Here is a 17,555-nt window from a genome sequence, read left to right as displayed (position 1 = left end):
TAAAGGAAAAAAAGAAGTCTTATTTTCTTGAATCAAGTACAATTGCCCTCGGGAAACTACCAGCTATTTGGCAAATCCTACGGTAGTATATTCTTTTAGAACAAATGGTTAAGAGTAGACTGGCTGTGATTATATTTGGACTTACCAAACACATTATTAAGAAACTACTGCTAAACATTTTCACAGATAACACTGTACTTAATTCTCCAAGAAGTCAGTTTTTCCTACTGTACAGATTTTTTAAAAAAAAAAAAGCTCCTAAAGTAAGCATGATGTACCTGAGGTCATAGCAAATTAGGGACACAGAGTTTTGTTTCAAGTTAGACCTCCTGACTACAAGGCAAGAGTCTCCCTGAGCTCCCCGTGTCAGATGACTGGTCAGGGCATGTTCCCATCCTGTCTTCCATCCACCCATCATCCACCCATTTCCACTTCCCCGAGGGCCTCCCAAGTGCTGAGCACTGTGCTAGGCAAACAGCAATACAAGGAGATCTGGAAGCATTAGTACTGGCTTGAGAATAAAGAGTCTCTGATAGTACTGACCTTAGCAAAGTAACCCCAGTGAACTCTCAAAAATGACTTTGACTAGTTAACTAATTTAATTTGGAGACGGAATACATTCTTAAGAGGTAACCTTATTTTATTTAACCAATCTTCTTAGGGTAACCACTGCCTTTTCTATCTTACTCCCAGCGGGGCTGAGAGGATGAAAAATTCTAGTTAGGAGCACAACACAAGATAATGTTTATATGTGACTGAGTATGCACACTAACTCCATTCTAGAAGAGAGTAAAATTTTATGAGGAATCCAGGATTCTGGATTATCCACCCAACATTTGATATAGGGCAGGAAGAGCTGACTGTCGCGTTGACCGAATTTACCCCTTGTGCCCAAGACAGCGTTAGCTAAGATTCTTGGTTAGTATAAAAAGAATTTCATTCTAAGTTTCCTTTTTATACAACCAAATATTATAAATTAATTGTTTAATAAGAATTAGCCTAATAAGCCATCTGTAAAGGCAGTGAGCCTGTCTGGGTTTAAAGCTTGGGTCCAAGCTGGGTGCAATCAGCCTTGTTATTTAATCTCTCTCAAGGCTTCAGTTCCTTCATCTGTAAAGTATAAGAATAATAACCCTGATAGCAGTGTGTTGAGAAAATTAAATAAAATAAGTTAAATTAAATAAAATATGATCTTAAAATAATATTCTTCCTTGTAATTAAATTGGCTTCAGGTATTTTTGCTAAAAAGTAAGAGTGCCTGGTAGTATAAGTAACCTAGAATAAGATTAATATGAAGCTCACTGGGAATAAATTTAGAAATCATAAAAAAAACTGCTCTATTTTGAAAATTAAGTTGATAACCACATTCTTTGGAAGATGATATAATTTGATCACCATATTCCTCTTCACTGAATTTCCCTTCTGCTGGGCTAGTCAGCTGATATAGATTCTTATCATCCCACGTTTCAGCCAGTTCTGCACCCCACTCCCTCAACTTGTATATGAAACACATTCTGAACTGCACTTTTAAATACGTAAAGTTTAAGTCAGAGGAGACGACATAAGGCCTTGTCTTAAAGACAATGAATTCTCAGAAAGAAATCAATGATTTATACCATGTCTCAGAGCTAGTTACTGGGGACTTGTAATCAGTCACTGGTCCTTTAGGCCAGTGAGCAATCTAGGTTACTGATCTTAAATTCCCCTAAGTCAATAAGGTGGCCAGGGACCAAGATTGTTATCAGTTGCTACTAGTTTACTTAAGTTAACTACTAATGCCCGCCTGGATGAAACACAAGTTGCAATCATGATTGCTGGGAGAAATATCAACAATCTCAGATAAGGACATGACATCACTCTAACAGCAGAAAGTAAAGAGGAACTAAATGGCCTCTTGATGACAGTGAAAGAGGAAAGTGAAAAAGCTGGCTTGAAACTCAATATTCAAAAAACTAAGATCATGGCATCTAGCCCCATCACTTAATGGCAAATAGAAGGGAAAAAAGTGGAAGGGATGACATATTTTCTTTTCCTGGGCTCCAAAATCCCTGTGGACAGTGACTGCAGCCACGAAATTAAAGGACACTTGCTCCTTGGAAGGTAAGTTATGACAAACCTAGACAGCACATTAAAAAGCAGAGATACTACTTTGCCCGCAAAGGTCCATATAGTCAAAGCTATGGTTTTCCAGTGGTCATGTACAGATGTGAGTTGGACCATAAAGAAGGCTGAGCACTGAAGAATCTATGCTTTCAAACTGTGATGCTGGAAAAGACTCTTGAGAGTCCTTTGGACTGCAAGGAGATCAAACCAGTCAATCCTAAACAAAATCAACCCTGAATATTTACTGGAAGGACTGATGCTGAAGCTCCAATACTTTGGCCACCTGATGTGAAGAGCCAACTCACTGGAAAAGACCCCGATGCTGGGAAAGATTAAAGGCACAAGGAGAAGGAGGCAACAGAGGATCAGATGGCTAGATAACATCACTGACTCAACGGACAAGAATTTGAGCGAACTCTGGGAGACAGTGGAACACAGAGCAGAGTTGGACCTGACTTAGTGAATGAACAAGAAGAATAATTAAGTAACGCATTGGTGATGTGAGCACACATTCTACTGCTGCTGCTCAGTCAGAGGAGACTGACATTTTTAGGTTCAGCTAGGAACAGTGGTGAAGCTTGGGCAGAAGAATTTTCAGTACTCTTTAGTGGCTAGATATACTCCTTCTATTTCCTGTATTACAGTCACAATTAAAGGTGAAGCTTGTGTTCATCTAACATTCTATATAATTAAGGAAAAATATTTTATGTGACACTCATGAAGCTTTTAAAGTGTATTTTAAAAGGCTGTGCTAAAAAATTAGCTTGAATGTAGCAAGAGAATACCCACTAAATGTTGTATGGTTGTTTCAAGAAAAGGACACACAACTCAAAAACATAATTCAAGACTATGTAATTCAGACCAAGGTAGTGAGTCCCTGTTCATTAGCTAAATGCCAACAAGGGCAATCATTAACAACGAACTTGAAATGAAATCATTCCTAGTGGATTTCCTTCTTATTTCAAGGAGGGCCAACTCATATTATCTTAAACCCTGCAAGTTAATATAGAGCACAGTTTCAAATGTGCATGGTTCAAATTAGCATAAATTGGGTTACTACTTGTAGCAAACAAGGAAGGATTAATCATTTGACTATGAATTGCAGTACTCATTAAGACAAAAACTGTTCCCATTTGTAAATGAGACTATAAGAGAATTCTTAAGAAAGTTTAAAACCTGAATTTGGACTTTCGTTTCCAGCAGCATGGTAACTGAACTGAAATCTCTGAATTAAATGTGTGTGTGTGTGAATCAAGACAGATCTGTTACGGCTAGTATTACATGCCAAATTTGCTAGGCTGCGGTACCCCAATATTTGGTCAAACATAATTCTAGATGTTTCTGTGAAGGCATTTTTAGATGACATTAACATTTAAGTCAGTAGGCTTTGAGTAAATCAGACTACCATCCATTACCTGGGTGGGCCTCATCTAAACACTAGTTTAGGGTCTTAAGAGAAAAAGACTGAGGTCCCCGAGGAAGAAGGTATTCTGCCTCCAGACTACCTGGATTTGGACCACAACATCAACTTCTCTGGGTCTTCAGCCTGCCTTGAAATCAGCCTCCACAACTGTGCAGCCAATTCCTTGCCACCAATCAGTCTCTCTTACATATACATGTATGTACACATAGACACACATACAACAACCTATTAGTTCTGTTCTCTGAAGAAACTTGATTAATACAATATTTATCAAAAGTTTTAAATACATAAGAGTCAAAAAGATCTTCAGAAACCAACAGACACTAGGACTCTGGGGAAGAAAGCTAATATTCCAATGGCATGTTGACCTGGTAGAACCTGGTGACCCTAGTAAAACTGAGACCTGGTCTTCAAACTTCAGGCTTACAATGCATCTAAAAGAACTGAGAAAGAACTATATACTCCTTCATACATTTTTAAGTTGACACTCCATCATAAGTATAACAGTTGCAGGGATATAATTACTTACATGTCATAAACACAGATACACACACATATAGATTATATCTTAAAAACAAACTGCTGCATAATTTTTCAAGCAATTCAATGGACTCTGATTACAGTAGCAAAGTTACAGCTCTATCACCCCCTTTGAAAGACATGAGTATCCTTAGGTTTATGAGATGAACAAGCGAGTGAGCAGTCTGAGTCAGAGCATTACTTGACCAGGTGCTTTATTAAGATGTCCAGCATCTCTCTGTTTCTCTCTGGCAACTTGTGCACCAATGCATGTACAGCTTCCACCCGGTAGTTTTGGTCATCAGATTCTGTAACATAAAAAAAGGTTGCAAATATTCAAATTCTAATTATATCAACATTAATAATTTAAACATCATAACCACTTCCATCCGTCATGCCTTATAAGCACTGCTTCACATGGTAAGTATTATCACTATTATTTCCTAAGGCTTAGAGTCACTGGGTAACTTGTCCATGATCTGTAATCACTAAGTAGAGAAGAACTCAGTTCTATCTAATCCTGACCTATGCTCTTAGCCTCTGAACTATATACTTCTATACAGCTATAACTCATTTCCTCCTTTGGTTTTGTTACAAAAGGAGAGAATAAAACTTTTAGTAATATGAGTGATGGCAGCAGTTGTTACAAATGGTCAGACACCACAGTACAGTTTATCACATTGAAACCTCTGAGTGACTCTATCAGACCAGAGGAAGGAGGCATTCTTTTCTAAATTTTATAGATTAAAACACGGCAGAGAGTTATTTTTCTCAGGTGTCAGGATAATTGTGCAACCAAAGGCCTAGTAGATTTTAAGCCCATGATGACCATGGTACATCTGGGAAGAAAAAAAAGAAAAATCATCTCAAGCAGATCCAGTCTGCAAGGAAAAAGCCAAGAGGCTGACAAGTTGGCTAGAGAAACTTGTAATGCTTCAGAAAAAGGAATCTATTTAACACTCTCTTACTACAACAAACAAATTCTAGGGTGACTGCCCACCCTGCCAAGCCCTTTCTCCAGAAAGTGCCCAGTGCACAGGGTTTATAAATGGGAACTTCATCCCTTCCAGGCACAGCTATCTGCACACGAGGTGAGGAAAGGGCCTGGTTTTCATCGGGCTAAACATGAAGTCTCTCCCAGGAGTTGGAATGGAGACACCAAAACTCTGATCTGTCTGCTGGATTCGTGCAAAGGCAGATCATGTAAAACAAGGCAGACCATCACCAAATGTGCTCCCAAGTGAAGAAAAATCTGTCTGTGAATGAGGTAGATATGCAGCAGAGAACAAAAATGAGAGACATCCAAAAAGAACTGGGAGGGTGGGTGAGAAACATCTCTTCCCAATTTTGCAGTTCCTGGATGCAGGCCACGGTAGGCAGGACCCATTCTCTGCCAAGGAGTTCTGACAGACTCCCCTTAAGTCTCTGAGTAACTTCCCCTTTCTTCCTGAGCTAAATTTCTCTTGCTCGAAGCCAAATGGTACCTATTTCTATTATCCTTGACCCAGACAGAAGATGGATTCTTATATATGAGAAATGCTTTAATTATCATGGTAGTGAATAACATGACCACTATTTGCCACAAAAGTGAAGAAAAAAAAAATCTTGTGACCAAATGTTTGCATGAAAACAACCAGCTCATTGAGCCATTCTAGCTAACTGGATCAAACACCGTTTGTTAGAAGACGAATTTCTTGTAACAAAGTGTTCTAGGTTAAGAGTCAAAAATCCTGGCTTGTAGTCTTGATATTGCTATGAATTTACTAGGGTCCTTGGACAAAGTCACTTGTCCCCCTCTGGGTCCTGATTTCCTCGTTAATAAAACGAGGTTGGATTATATACTTTTTAAGGTCTTGTTCTTCTTACAAGGACGGATTTCTATAAAGAAGAAGTAGAGTGCAGAGCTTTCGGGAGAAAGCTAAGTGGTATAGATGTTCATGAGATCATGCGGTCAGTCATGTATGCAGGGCTGCAAACCAAGGTCATTCAGCTTCAGTTGACACTTTTAGCAGTAGATAACACCTCCTGTGACATTACAATGTGTGGTAATAAACTAATGCAGTTGATTTCTTTCTTGGATTGTGAAAAATACTCTTATTACAGTCATATCTTATTTATCTTAACAATGAAATGCCAACTCTTAACTGTTACAACTTGAGACTGGCTCAGATGGTGACCTGGCACTTGAGCCCAACGTTTTATACAACTCTAACTGCTCAGGTTACATGACTGCCACTGGTCCCCTCCCCTGCTCCCCATAATTTTGAATTAAACCTGTTTATTCATATAACATTAAGGCAGTCACAGATCTAAAGAAACAATATAGATATCTGATGAGTTTGTGAGTGTGTGCTCAGTCGTGTCTGACTCTTTGCGACCCCATGGACTGGAGCCCGCCAGGCTCCTCTGTCTATGGAATTTTCCAGGTAAGAATACAGGAGAGGGTAGCCATTCCCTACTCTAAGGGATCTTCCTGATCCAGGGATTCAACCTGCGTCTCCTACACTGGCAGGCAGGCTCTTTACCACTGCACCATCTGATCATCATCAATAAATATAATAAGAGAGAAAAGGTGTTGTTGCCTGCCAAAAATGGCTGGCTCTTTCTCCAGCTTTAGGAACAAATCATGTGAGTACAGTGGAGGTGGAGTCATAACTGATTGTACCTCTTTGTGGTCTTGTTTATTTAACCATGAAGTTGCTCTTGTAAGAAGCTGACATTCATCAATCAAGGAAAATGTAATTCGAGTAATTCCTCACAGCTCTTTCTAATCACACCATACGTGCCACTCCAATGAGCCTTACTAAGTAACAAAGTGTCTTAGTTCATTCTATGACTTCTCATAACCATATTGTAAACTGTTAAGTATGAGGATGACAATTTCTTAAGCCATAGGTAGGAAAATGTTAACTAGCAGGTTTAAACTTACAACCTCTGATACGGCATAAAACCACATCAATTACAATGCATCCAATGGAAATGTACTTACTAACAGCAACAATAAAATCTTTGTGTAATTTGTAAGTCATCAGTGGTTCTGCAAGGCACCTACAAGAGAGAATACAGCAGATTTCAGAACAGTTACCTTCTGATTTCCCCTGAACTTTCAGTGCTTCTGTGAGAAGTACAATAAAGTCCTACCAGAGAGTTGACAAGTAGCTCTAAAATGCAGACCTCAAAGATACCAGTGTCCTGAGCACTTCTTGCTGCCACTGTATTAAAATGGGAGAGCCTGGGGGAATTATTTTTAATACTCTGTGAGAACTATTGGACTACAGGAACAAAATCCCTCTCAGAAATAGAGGCAATAGTTTCTTTTTTTTTTAAATTCCAATTCAACTTGTGATGTTTTATAAATAATATACGAAGATCTGAATGAGTCTAATATGAAACAGAAATTATTATTTAGCGCTCATAAACTATCACAGCCTTTTAAGTTTACTGTTTGAAACAAGCACATATAAACCCCAGAACACTGAACGTAACTGTGACCAGTCTGAGCTAATCCACCTCCAGTGAACGAGCTGTGCCAAGAAGGGAAGAGGACCCCATGGGGCTCCCTGGGGTCCACGCTGCCTGCCCACAGGGGTGACCGTGAGACCACAGCAGAGTGGCAGGAAGCAGGCCCACCTCACCTGAGGTAGTTTTTCAGTCCACTTGTTATTGTCTTATTATCCCACAGCTCAATATCAATGTCCATGTCAGGAGGGGACTTGGGAGCTGAAAAGAATTAAAGTAAGATGCTTAAGCTGTGAAATTCAAAATATCATGGGCACTATTGAGAAGACGGATGCAGACAAAAGTAGGTCAAAGAGAGAGGCATGCATTTCTTGAAAGGCCAGTGGAGCTAACTTTTGGACTGCTGTTTGCCTGAGTTGGTGCAAAGCACATTCTGACACTGAACCTCAAACATTTCTTACAGAACGCAGTTTCTCAAGTCAGATGTTTGCCCATTGCTAACGTCACAGCACACTTACCATGTGCTGGGCGTCCTTCTCAGTGCTTTACATGGACTAGTGCATCAAATTCTTATAATCCAATGAACCTCCTTCTATAAACGAGGAGGTGAAGGCACAGAGGGGTGAAGCAAATCACCCAAGGTCACAGAACTGTAAACTGGCTGAGCCAAGATTCCAGTTCAGGCCATCTGAATCCCAACACCCATAAATCTTACTATACCTCTAGCTAATCAAAGAACACTTGAGGAAAAAGTCAATATTATAAAAAGGGTCCCTTTACAAATTCTGATTGGTCATCTATAATAATGGCCATTAAAAATGAATACAAATATTAATTTTAGATATGACTTGAAAATACTCAAAGACAAGCAATAACCTATATCTCAAAAAATCCTATGGTTTGAATTTTCTATAAGAATGTAAAAGTTAAGTAAGTAACGGGCTTCAGCCAAAACTTACAAAATGTGGTATTCATGAGTTTCTGCACTTTGGAATTCACTCCTCCTATTCGGTAGAGACCTAAAATGGTGATGCCTAGTGAGAAGGAAAAAAAATCACAAAAAAATGGCATAAGACACAAGTTCCAAGGACAGAATGTTAAAAACTCAGATCTATGCCTACATAAAATCTGGAAGGTATGCATCCAATTTTACAGTCTAACTTTAGCAAACCTACCCTGGAAACGCTCATCAGACATATATTTCTTAGAGCAAAAATGAACAGTGATTTGAAAGTCTATGAAGAGCTTCAAAATGGCAAAGTACTGCTGTCTATTCACCACTACCTGAATATAAAAAACCATTCAAGATGAGAAAGAATGATCAGTATTTCTCATATTCTGTTTCCTTAATCACGGAGTTCTATGTGTTGAACAGTTGGATGGAATTGCTAGCTTCACTTTAAAGCTGAGGATGGGACTGACATATATACACTTCTATATAAAAAAGAGATAACTAATAAGGACTTACTGTATAGAATAGGGAATTCTACTAAATACTCCATAATTGTCTATTTGGGTAAAGAATCTAAAATGGGGTCTATATATATGCATGTGTAAAACTGATTCACTCTGCTATACACCTGAAACTAACACAACATTGTAAATCAACTATTCCCCTCCAAAAATTAAACAGAAATAAAGGTGAGAAGACAGATTCAGAGATTTTTAAGGAAACGACTTGACTTTTCAAAACTTAAATGGCAGCACCAAACTTTGATTATAAGTTTAAAGAATTCCAAAGCCCAACAGGAGGTTTTGCTTTAGACAAGTTTTCCTGGAAGTAAAAGGCAACTAGGGTGGACTTCAGGACAGAGGTCATGACTAGACTGAAGACAGGTGCTGCATTTGTGACGGTGACAAAAATCACTGTGAGATATAATGCAGGGAAGGAGGAGAGCTGAATTCTAACTCCTCAGGAATCTTATTTCCTACAGCTTGGAAAAAAATAATAATATCGGTCCATCAAGAAGAAGTAAAGTGAGGCTATATCATGAAACTTCATGAAAAAGAAGTATGTCTGTAGTATGACTTTGGCAAACTGAAGCTCAAAGTACAGCTGTTTCATGTTTGCATAATTTATAAATCATATGTTTCTTAAAGTTAAGCTCCTGTTGATAACAAAGTACATCATGATTTCTGAGCAGCTTCTTTGTAAGAAGGGACAATGCATCAGTAATGGTGTACCCATCAGGCAGCACTGACCTCTCGTTTCCACAGCTTGGATGCATTTTCTCACAAAGTTGAACCCTGCTTCATTTAAGTACACTGGAAATAAAAGAAAACCATATTAAGTGTTTATGATGAACTAACATTACTGCTTCAGTCGGCTCTGTTGTTCCATGGCTTGATGGCACACAGGCTGTTACTGAATTTATCAAATATTTTGATTAGCATCTGATTTTTTATTTGGGGCTGGAAGTGAAAGAGGGAGATTCATATTCACCAATGTTTTTATATCAACTTGCTTCATTAAAAACACAGCTCTTTCACAGAAAGTAATATGTAAAATTGAGCCCATCCGTTTTCCCTGAAATTAGCATTTTACTTTCTACGTAAATCCTTTACTACGTATTTTTCTGGATGATAGAAGCAAATACAATAAAAATAAACTTTTACTGTGTGTTAATAATTATATTACAAAGCTATTCATATATTTTTCCCATGAGATTCTCCAAAGAATATTATGAGGTATAGATAAAGCACTGCAATCTTAAGGTGATTTACCAAGTTGCTGAAAACTGCTTTTTTTTTGTTCTAAAGGTCTAGAGCCACATTTTAACTCAGGTCTCCTGAATTCTATGTTCTATTCTATTTCATTTCATATCATATTCAAAATAGTTCAAAATACGCATAGTAAGTTCACTAAAAATCCTCTCAAAGATTCTCCATTATGAAACTGCACTTTATTTTCATTGCTTTTTGACAGATTTTCTTAAGGTTTAGAGGTTGAATCAAATTAGACTACTTGTTTAAAGAGAAAGGATTTAAAAATACCAAATAATAACCCACAGGGAAAATTCAAAAAGTTTTGATACTATAATGCAAATTGTTACCAAATATAGTGAATATATGATATTCCCAAATAATAATTTATGAAGACAAAGACAAACCATTAAAAAATTAAAACTGGTTTCCATTTAAAGATGGCGGATTAAACACATAAATGCAACAACATAGATTCACAGAAAACATATATCAAAAAATTAGGCTAAAAAAAGGTGCCAGGAAAGATGAAAAACTTTGAAGAAATCCTAGGCATAGAAAATCACCGAAACTGAATTGACTGAAAAGTTTGAGAAATCAAAGATGAGAAATGAGAAACTGAAAAGCTAGAGGTACCACACTGAGCTATCACCTCACACCTATCAGAATGGCCACCAAACACACACACAAACAAAACAAATAACACATGTTGGCAAGGATGTGGAAAAAAACAGAACCCTTGTACACTGTTGGAGGGAATATAAATTGCTGCAGCCACAGTGAAAAACAGTATAGAGGTTTCTCAAAAAAGTAAAAACAGAATTACTATATAACCCAGCAATTCCACTCCCAGGTATATTAAAAAAAAAACAAAAAACACCACTAATTCTAAAAGACGCATGCTGATGTATGGCAAAACTCATCATAATATTGTAAAGTAATTGTCAAGATGTGAAAGAATAAACTGTATTGGCCAAAATAACAATGCATTTTTGCTTTATTGCTTTTGAACACCCTTTGCTATTGCCTGAAAGAGTAGACAGAGGTTCCGTGATAGAGGTAAAATTCAGCTTTGCTTAGAGCCAGGTGAATCTGGGGTTGGATCTCAACTCATGGCTTTGTGATGGAAGCGTGCCTATGAACCTTTATGAATGCTATCCTTTCATCTAAAAATGAGGGAAATAACACTACATATCTTAAAGGATTGCAGTAAGATGAAGACAAAACCATGTGAGCCAGTGAAGAGTACCAAACATGGAATAAATGTAATTAGATTCCTTCTTCATGTGCTCCTATCCACACACTACCGAGAAACAGAAGAAATGATAAAAACAAAGAAAACAGTCAGCCACTAGTGCTAAGCAGAAGAAAGAGACATAGTTACTCTCCCACTTAGTAACTGTATTACTGGGGATAGTTTTAATTCTTTATCTTATTTTCCTCTTCCATAAAATAAGGATAATAGTAATACTGTCTACATATGGCTATTCCTAGGTGAAATATGTTAACATTTGCAAGTATCCTAGAATAATATTTAGAATATAGTGCTACAGAGTGTTGGCTCTTATCATCATCATCATTGTTACTGACTAGAGGAGAATATAAAATCTACATACTCAAATCACATGAACAAGGTATTCTTTGGGCAGGGCTGAAGTCCCTGGGGATTGAGGTACTATCAGCCTAGAGCATTATTCTTCAAAGAGCCATCAGTTCAGTTCACTCGCTCAGTCGTGTCTGACTCTTGCGACCCCACAAACGGCAGGCCTCCCTGTCCATCACCAACCCCAGAAGTTTGTTGAAACTAAAGTCCATTGAGTTGGTGATGCCATCCAACCATCTCATCCTCTGTTGTCCCCTTTTCCTCCTGCCTTCAATCTTTTCCAGCATCAGGGTCTTTTCCAGTGAGTCAGGTCTTTGCATCAGGTGGCCTAAGTATTGGGAATTTCAGCTTCAGCATCAGTGCTTCCAATGAATATTCAGGACTGATTTCCTTTAGGATGGACTGGTTTGATCTCCTTGCAGTCCAAGGGACTCTCAAATGTGTTCTTCAACACCACAGTTCAAAAGCATCAATTCTTTGGCGCTCAGCTTGCTTTATATTCCAACTCTCATATCCATACATGACTACTGGAAAAACCATAGCTTTGACTAGATGGACCTTTGTCAGTAAAATTAGGTCTCTGCTTTTTAACATGCTGTCTAGGTTGGTCATAGCCTTTCTTCCAAGGAGCGAGTGTCTTTTAGCTTCATGGCTGCAGTCACCATCCACAGTGATTTTGGAGCCCAAGAAAAGAAAGTCCCTCACTTGGTTTCATTGTTTTCCCATGTATTTGCCATGAAATGAGGGGACTGGATGCCATGATTTTAGCTTTTTGGAATCTTGAGTTTTAAGCCAGCTTTTTCATTCTTCTCTTTTACTTTCATCAACAGGTTCTTTAGTGGCTCTTCACTTTCTGCCATAAGAGTGGTGACATCTGGTATCTGAGGTTACTGATACTTCTCCTAGCAATCTTGATTCGGCTTGTGCTTCATCCAGCCCAGCATTTCAGATGTTGTACTCTGCATAGAAGTTAAATAAGCAGGGTGACAATATACAGCCTTGATGTACTCCTTTCCCGACTTGGAACCAGTCTGTTTTTCCATGTTCAGTTCTAACTGTTGCGTTTTGATTTGAGGCAGGTAAGGTGGTCTGATATTTCCATCTCTACGAATTTTCCACAGTTTGTTATGATCTACACAGTCAAAGGCTTTGGCATAATCAATAAAGCAGAGGTAGATGCTTTTCTGGATTCTCTTGCGTTTTTGATGATCCAATGGATGTTGGCAATTTGATCTCTGGTTTCTCTGCCTTTTCTAAAACCAGCTTGAACATCTGGAAGTTCATGGTTCATGTACTATTGAAGCCTGACTTGGAGAATTTTGAGTATTACTTTGCTAGTGTGTGAGTTGAGTGCAATTGTGTGGTAGTTTGAGCATTTTTTGGCATTGTCTTTCTTTGGGATTGGAATGAAAACTAACCTTTTCCAGTCCTGTGGCCACTGCTGAGTTTTCCAAATTTGCTGGCATACTGAGTACAGCACTTTCACAGCATCATCTTTTAGGATTTGAAATAGCTCAACTGGAATTCCATCACCTTCACTATGTTCATGGTGATGCTTCCTAAGGCCCCTTTCACATTCCAGGATGTCTGGCTCTAGGTGAGCGATCACACCATCGTGGTTATCTGAGTCATGAAGATCTTTCTTATATAGTTCTCCTGTGTATTCTTGCCACCTCTTCTTAATATCTTCTGCTTCTCTTAGGTCCATACTGTTTCTGTCCTTTATTGAGCCCATCTTGGCATGAAATGTTCCCTTAGTATCTCTAATTTTCTTGAAGAGATCTCTAGTCTTTCCATTTTATTGTTTTCCTCTATTTCTTTGCAGTATTCACTGAGGAAAGCTTTCTTATCTTTCTTTCCTATTATTTGGAACTCTGCATTGAAATGGGGATATCTTTCCTTTTCTCCTTTGCCTTTAGCTTCTCTTCATTTCTCAGCTATTTGTAAGGCCTCCTCGGACAATCATTTTGCCTTTTTGCTTTTCTTCTTCTTGGAGATGGTCTTGGTCACCACCTCTTGTACAATGTCACAAACCTCTGTCCTTGGATCTTCAGGCACTCTGTTTATCAAATCTAATCCCTTGAATCTATTTGTCACTTGCACTGTATAATTGTAAGGGATTTGATTTTTGTCATACCTGCATTGTCTAGTGGTTTTCCCTATTGTCTTCAATTTAAGTCTGAATTTGGTGATAAGGAGTTCATGATCTGAGCCACAGTCAGCTTCTGATCTTGTTTCTGCTGACTGTACAGACTTTCTCCAACTTTGGCTGCAAGGAATGTAATCAATCTGATTTCAGTATGGACCCTCTGATGATGTCCATGTGTAGAGTCGTCTCTTGTGTTGTTGAAGAGGTGGTTACTATAAATAACAATGAGCAAACCCATCCTCTCATTGGAACTAAACAGATTACAGCAGTTTGGGACTATCAATCACCTGTATTTGTTGCCCCTTCCTGTAGGATGGTTGTGTGTCTCAGCTCTCACTAAGACAGTCTGGTCACATGATATGCACTAGCCAATGAAACATGAACAGAAGTGACAGACATTGTCATCCATCAGTCAGGGAGAACTGGTGTGTAGGAGCTTGACATTTTCTAGTCCCCTCTGGCACAAGATCATCAATATTAGAGAGACAAGGTACTCCATGAGCTTGGATTTTAGAGTAAAAACTATAAATAAGAGAATCACAGCTGACCTGAATGAACCTAGAGCATAATCAAGATATGAACCTTCACTGTGGTAAGTCTCTCAATCACAGCATAACCTGGTGTTTCTGATTTAATTATATATAACTTCAACAGTTTTCTACTCAAAAAGGACTAAATGAAAGAAAGGCAATCCCACACTCTTAGCTTTTACTTGCTTAACTGGAATGTAGCAGAGGTTTTTTGGCTACTGAGTTGCCAATTCCTATAAAAAGACATCAAAAGGCAATAAAGGCAATACCCATTCATGGCTGCCTTATAAACTACTACTCTTGCCTTCACACAAGAATTCAGCAGTTTCTGCTGAGTCTGAGGAGAACGTGATATGGCTTAAACATGCTCCAGAATCCTCTGTCTCCCGGTGACTGATGTAGGAGGAAGTCCCAAGGAGCAGTGCTTCTGAGGGAAGTAAGGGAGGAACACATTCTGTAAAGGAAACCTTTCAGTCTTCCAAAGCTATGTTCCACTTAGTATGCTAGTGCTAAAGAGAATTCAACAAAAATAGGCCTCTATAGCTTATAAAAGAAAGACTGGGAATTCTTTAGTGTTCAAATGAAAAATCAGTGTAAGGGACCACTAAAGGCTGGAAATTTATCCTAATTTTTCTTTAGTGGAGGGCAAGTATTCCTGTTGCAGCAGTAGAGAGGGGAGTATACCTGTTTGTATGAAACATGGACTGCTCAAAGCCACCCAGAGCAGGCACCCAAGGAATGCTTGCTGATCAGTGGCTGGTAGTTATTGGTTTGCAGTTGGCTTGCTCAAGTACCTTCTCTGGCTTCTACAAGGGTTAGAGCGTATCAGGGAACAGAAGCTGCTTTGGTCAACTCTGCAGGACTCCTACCCAAGTACTCTATCTCTCTGTGAAGACCAGGGTTAGGCAGAGTACAACTACCACAAGTTTCCAGGAATTGAAATCCTATAGTATTAATGATATTTGGCCTTTAGGGTTAAAGCAGAAGATAGGCTAACTTAAAGAACTTAATGTATCCAATCAACACTTAAAGAGAAACATTATTATTTCTCCCCCGACAACTAATGGGGGCTAAAGTTTTTACTGAAATCCAAGTAAAGTTTCCAAAAGGCAGTTTAGCAACAGAAAAAGCTATTAATCTCAACAGAATTCAAAAAGCCATGAGAAAAAGAATAGTCTTCCATGCAGCTAACAAAGTGACAGTCCTTGTATCTTCAATTTCCTAGTAATTAAAAGCCCAGCATGTCCTTACAGATGTAATCTACTTGGCCTTACAACACATTCTCAGGATTGACAAAACAAAGCAACACTTGACTTTAATTTTGAATTCACATTTCTAATCTGCCATTTCAGATTAAAAGGCTCCTCCCCATCACATACAACTAATAGTACATGTGGCTAGAAAGAAACAGAAGAAAATGAGTGCGTTTATGGGCATTCATGGTTCCCACAGGGCCTTTTCTCTTCTCCCTAAAGGTGGCTGCAGCCATGAAATTAAAAGACGCTTGCTCCTTGGAAGAAAAGCTATGACCAACCTAGACAGCATATTAAAAAGCAGAGACATTACTTTGCCAACAAAGGTCTGTCTAGTCAGGGCTATGGTTCTTCCAGTAGTCATGGTTGGATGTGAGAGTTGGACTATAAAGAAAGCTGAATGCCAAAGAATTGATGCTTTTGAACTGTGGTGTTGGAGAAGACTCTTGAGAGTCCCTTGGACTGCAAGGAGATCAAACCAGTCAGTCCTAAAAGAAATCAGTCCTGAGTATTCATTGGAAGGACTGATGCTGAAGCTGAAACTCCAATACTTTGGCCACCTGATGTGAAGAACTGACTCATTGGAAAAGACCCTGATGCTGGGAAAGATTGAAGGCAGGAGAAGGGGACGACAGAGGATGAGATGGTTGGACAGCATCACTGACGTGATGGACATGAGTTTGAGTAGGCTCCGGGAATTGGTGATGGACAGGGAAGCCTGGCGTGCTGCAGTTCATGAGGTCGCAGAGTTGGACACAATTGAGGGACTGAACTGAACTGCAAGGAAGAGCAGGTAACTCTTCACAGCCTTGACCCAAACTGTTTTCTTTCTGTTCTGCCCATGAAGAGGACTTGACTTCTGACTCTCATCCTTGGTCTTGGTGACGAGAACAGAACTGTACTTGATTAGGGGCCTTGGGGAGAAGGTAGTGAAGGAAAATGATTAAGCCAGGGATGTCTGGGAACTTCCATAACAGAACTACCTAAAGGGCAGTAGGATTTGCCCAAACGTTCATGACATTACAGCACTTGTCATGGATAAGAATGAGTTTACTTTTTCTGTTTGATTCCTGGGAGAATAAATTCCTTGAGTACATATGGGGAAAGCCACTGAAACACACAGTGGCAGAAATTTGGAGTTGTCGGGAAATTTTGAAACTGTCTTCTAGTCCAATACCTTTGGTTTTGTATAAACACTTTACCACTATATAGCCTAGTAGTACTTTAATTAGAAAAATATAATTTGAAAGAATTTCCTTTTTCTTATTCACAATGATTAGAATAAACTAGTTCCACAATGGAGAATCACTGAACTGAACTGCATGAGAGAATGAGAACTAAAAAATTTGCCTTTCACAATTTCAGTTTCTCCAGACCTGGGATAGAAGGATCAGCTGAAAAGTCATCACATGAAACATATGCATGAGTGGAAACAAGGCTCAGAGCACCAAGAAAGAATGCCAGAAAAAGGAAGTCTCCACTCCTGTTAACAACTAGGGCCAGAAAAGATGAGTCAAGACAAATATTTTGTTTCTTTGAGCAATGGGCTCAAATGGCATAGTTACATTTTCAATGGTATGGTCTGAAGGACAGTTGGGTTCTAATGTTAATTGAGTGATATCTGTTTAGTTACTACTCTCAAAATAAATCCATTCTCAAAGTTAAGTTCAAGAAAAGGATGCTGTGGAATATTTTACAGCCAGCAAAAAATCTGTGGATTTAATACCCTGTGATGAACTGGTGCTCTAGCTTTTTAACTTGATAGTTTTTTCATAAAGATGAGTCAAGTTTTCCTTCGTTACTGAATTATGCT

At 38.7% G+C, this 17,555-nt stretch overlaps 1 protein-coding gene across 3 annotated transcripts in view; it reads right to left on the bottom strand.

Annotated features, from left to right (window-relative positions):
- The window catches only part of ARHGAP42 (Rho GTPase activating protein 42), a 315,416-nt gene that overhangs the window by 19,885 nt on the left and 277,976 nt on the right, over positions 1-17,555 (bottom strand). For all 3 annotated transcript variants that reach the window (XM_020868796.2, XM_070473665.1, XM_070473664.1), the window contains 5 exons: positions 9,707-9,769; positions 8,464-8,538; positions 7,681-7,765; positions 7,035-7,093; positions 4,248-4,353 (listed from right to left, as the gene is read on the bottom strand). In XM_020868796.2, coding sequence (XP_020724455.1) covers positions 4,248-4,353; positions 7,035-7,093; positions 7,681-7,765; positions 8,464-8,538; positions 9,707-9,769 — 388 coding nt within the window. The remainder of the gene's footprint in view (positions 1-4,247; positions 4,354-7,034; positions 7,094-7,680; positions 7,766-8,463; positions 8,539-9,706; positions 9,770-17,555) is intronic.

This window comes from Odocoileus virginianus, chromosome 10, assembly GCF_023699985.2.
Source record: "Odocoileus virginianus isolate 20LAN1187 ecotype Illinois chromosome 10, Ovbor_1.2, whole genome shotgun sequence".
In the NCBI taxonomy this organism is placed as follows: Eukaryota; Metazoa; Chordata; class Mammalia; order Artiodactyla; family Cervidae; genus Odocoileus; species Odocoileus virginianus.
Note: the sequence above shows the minus strand (reverse complement) of the source record. Positions and strands in the feature narration are given on the sequence as shown.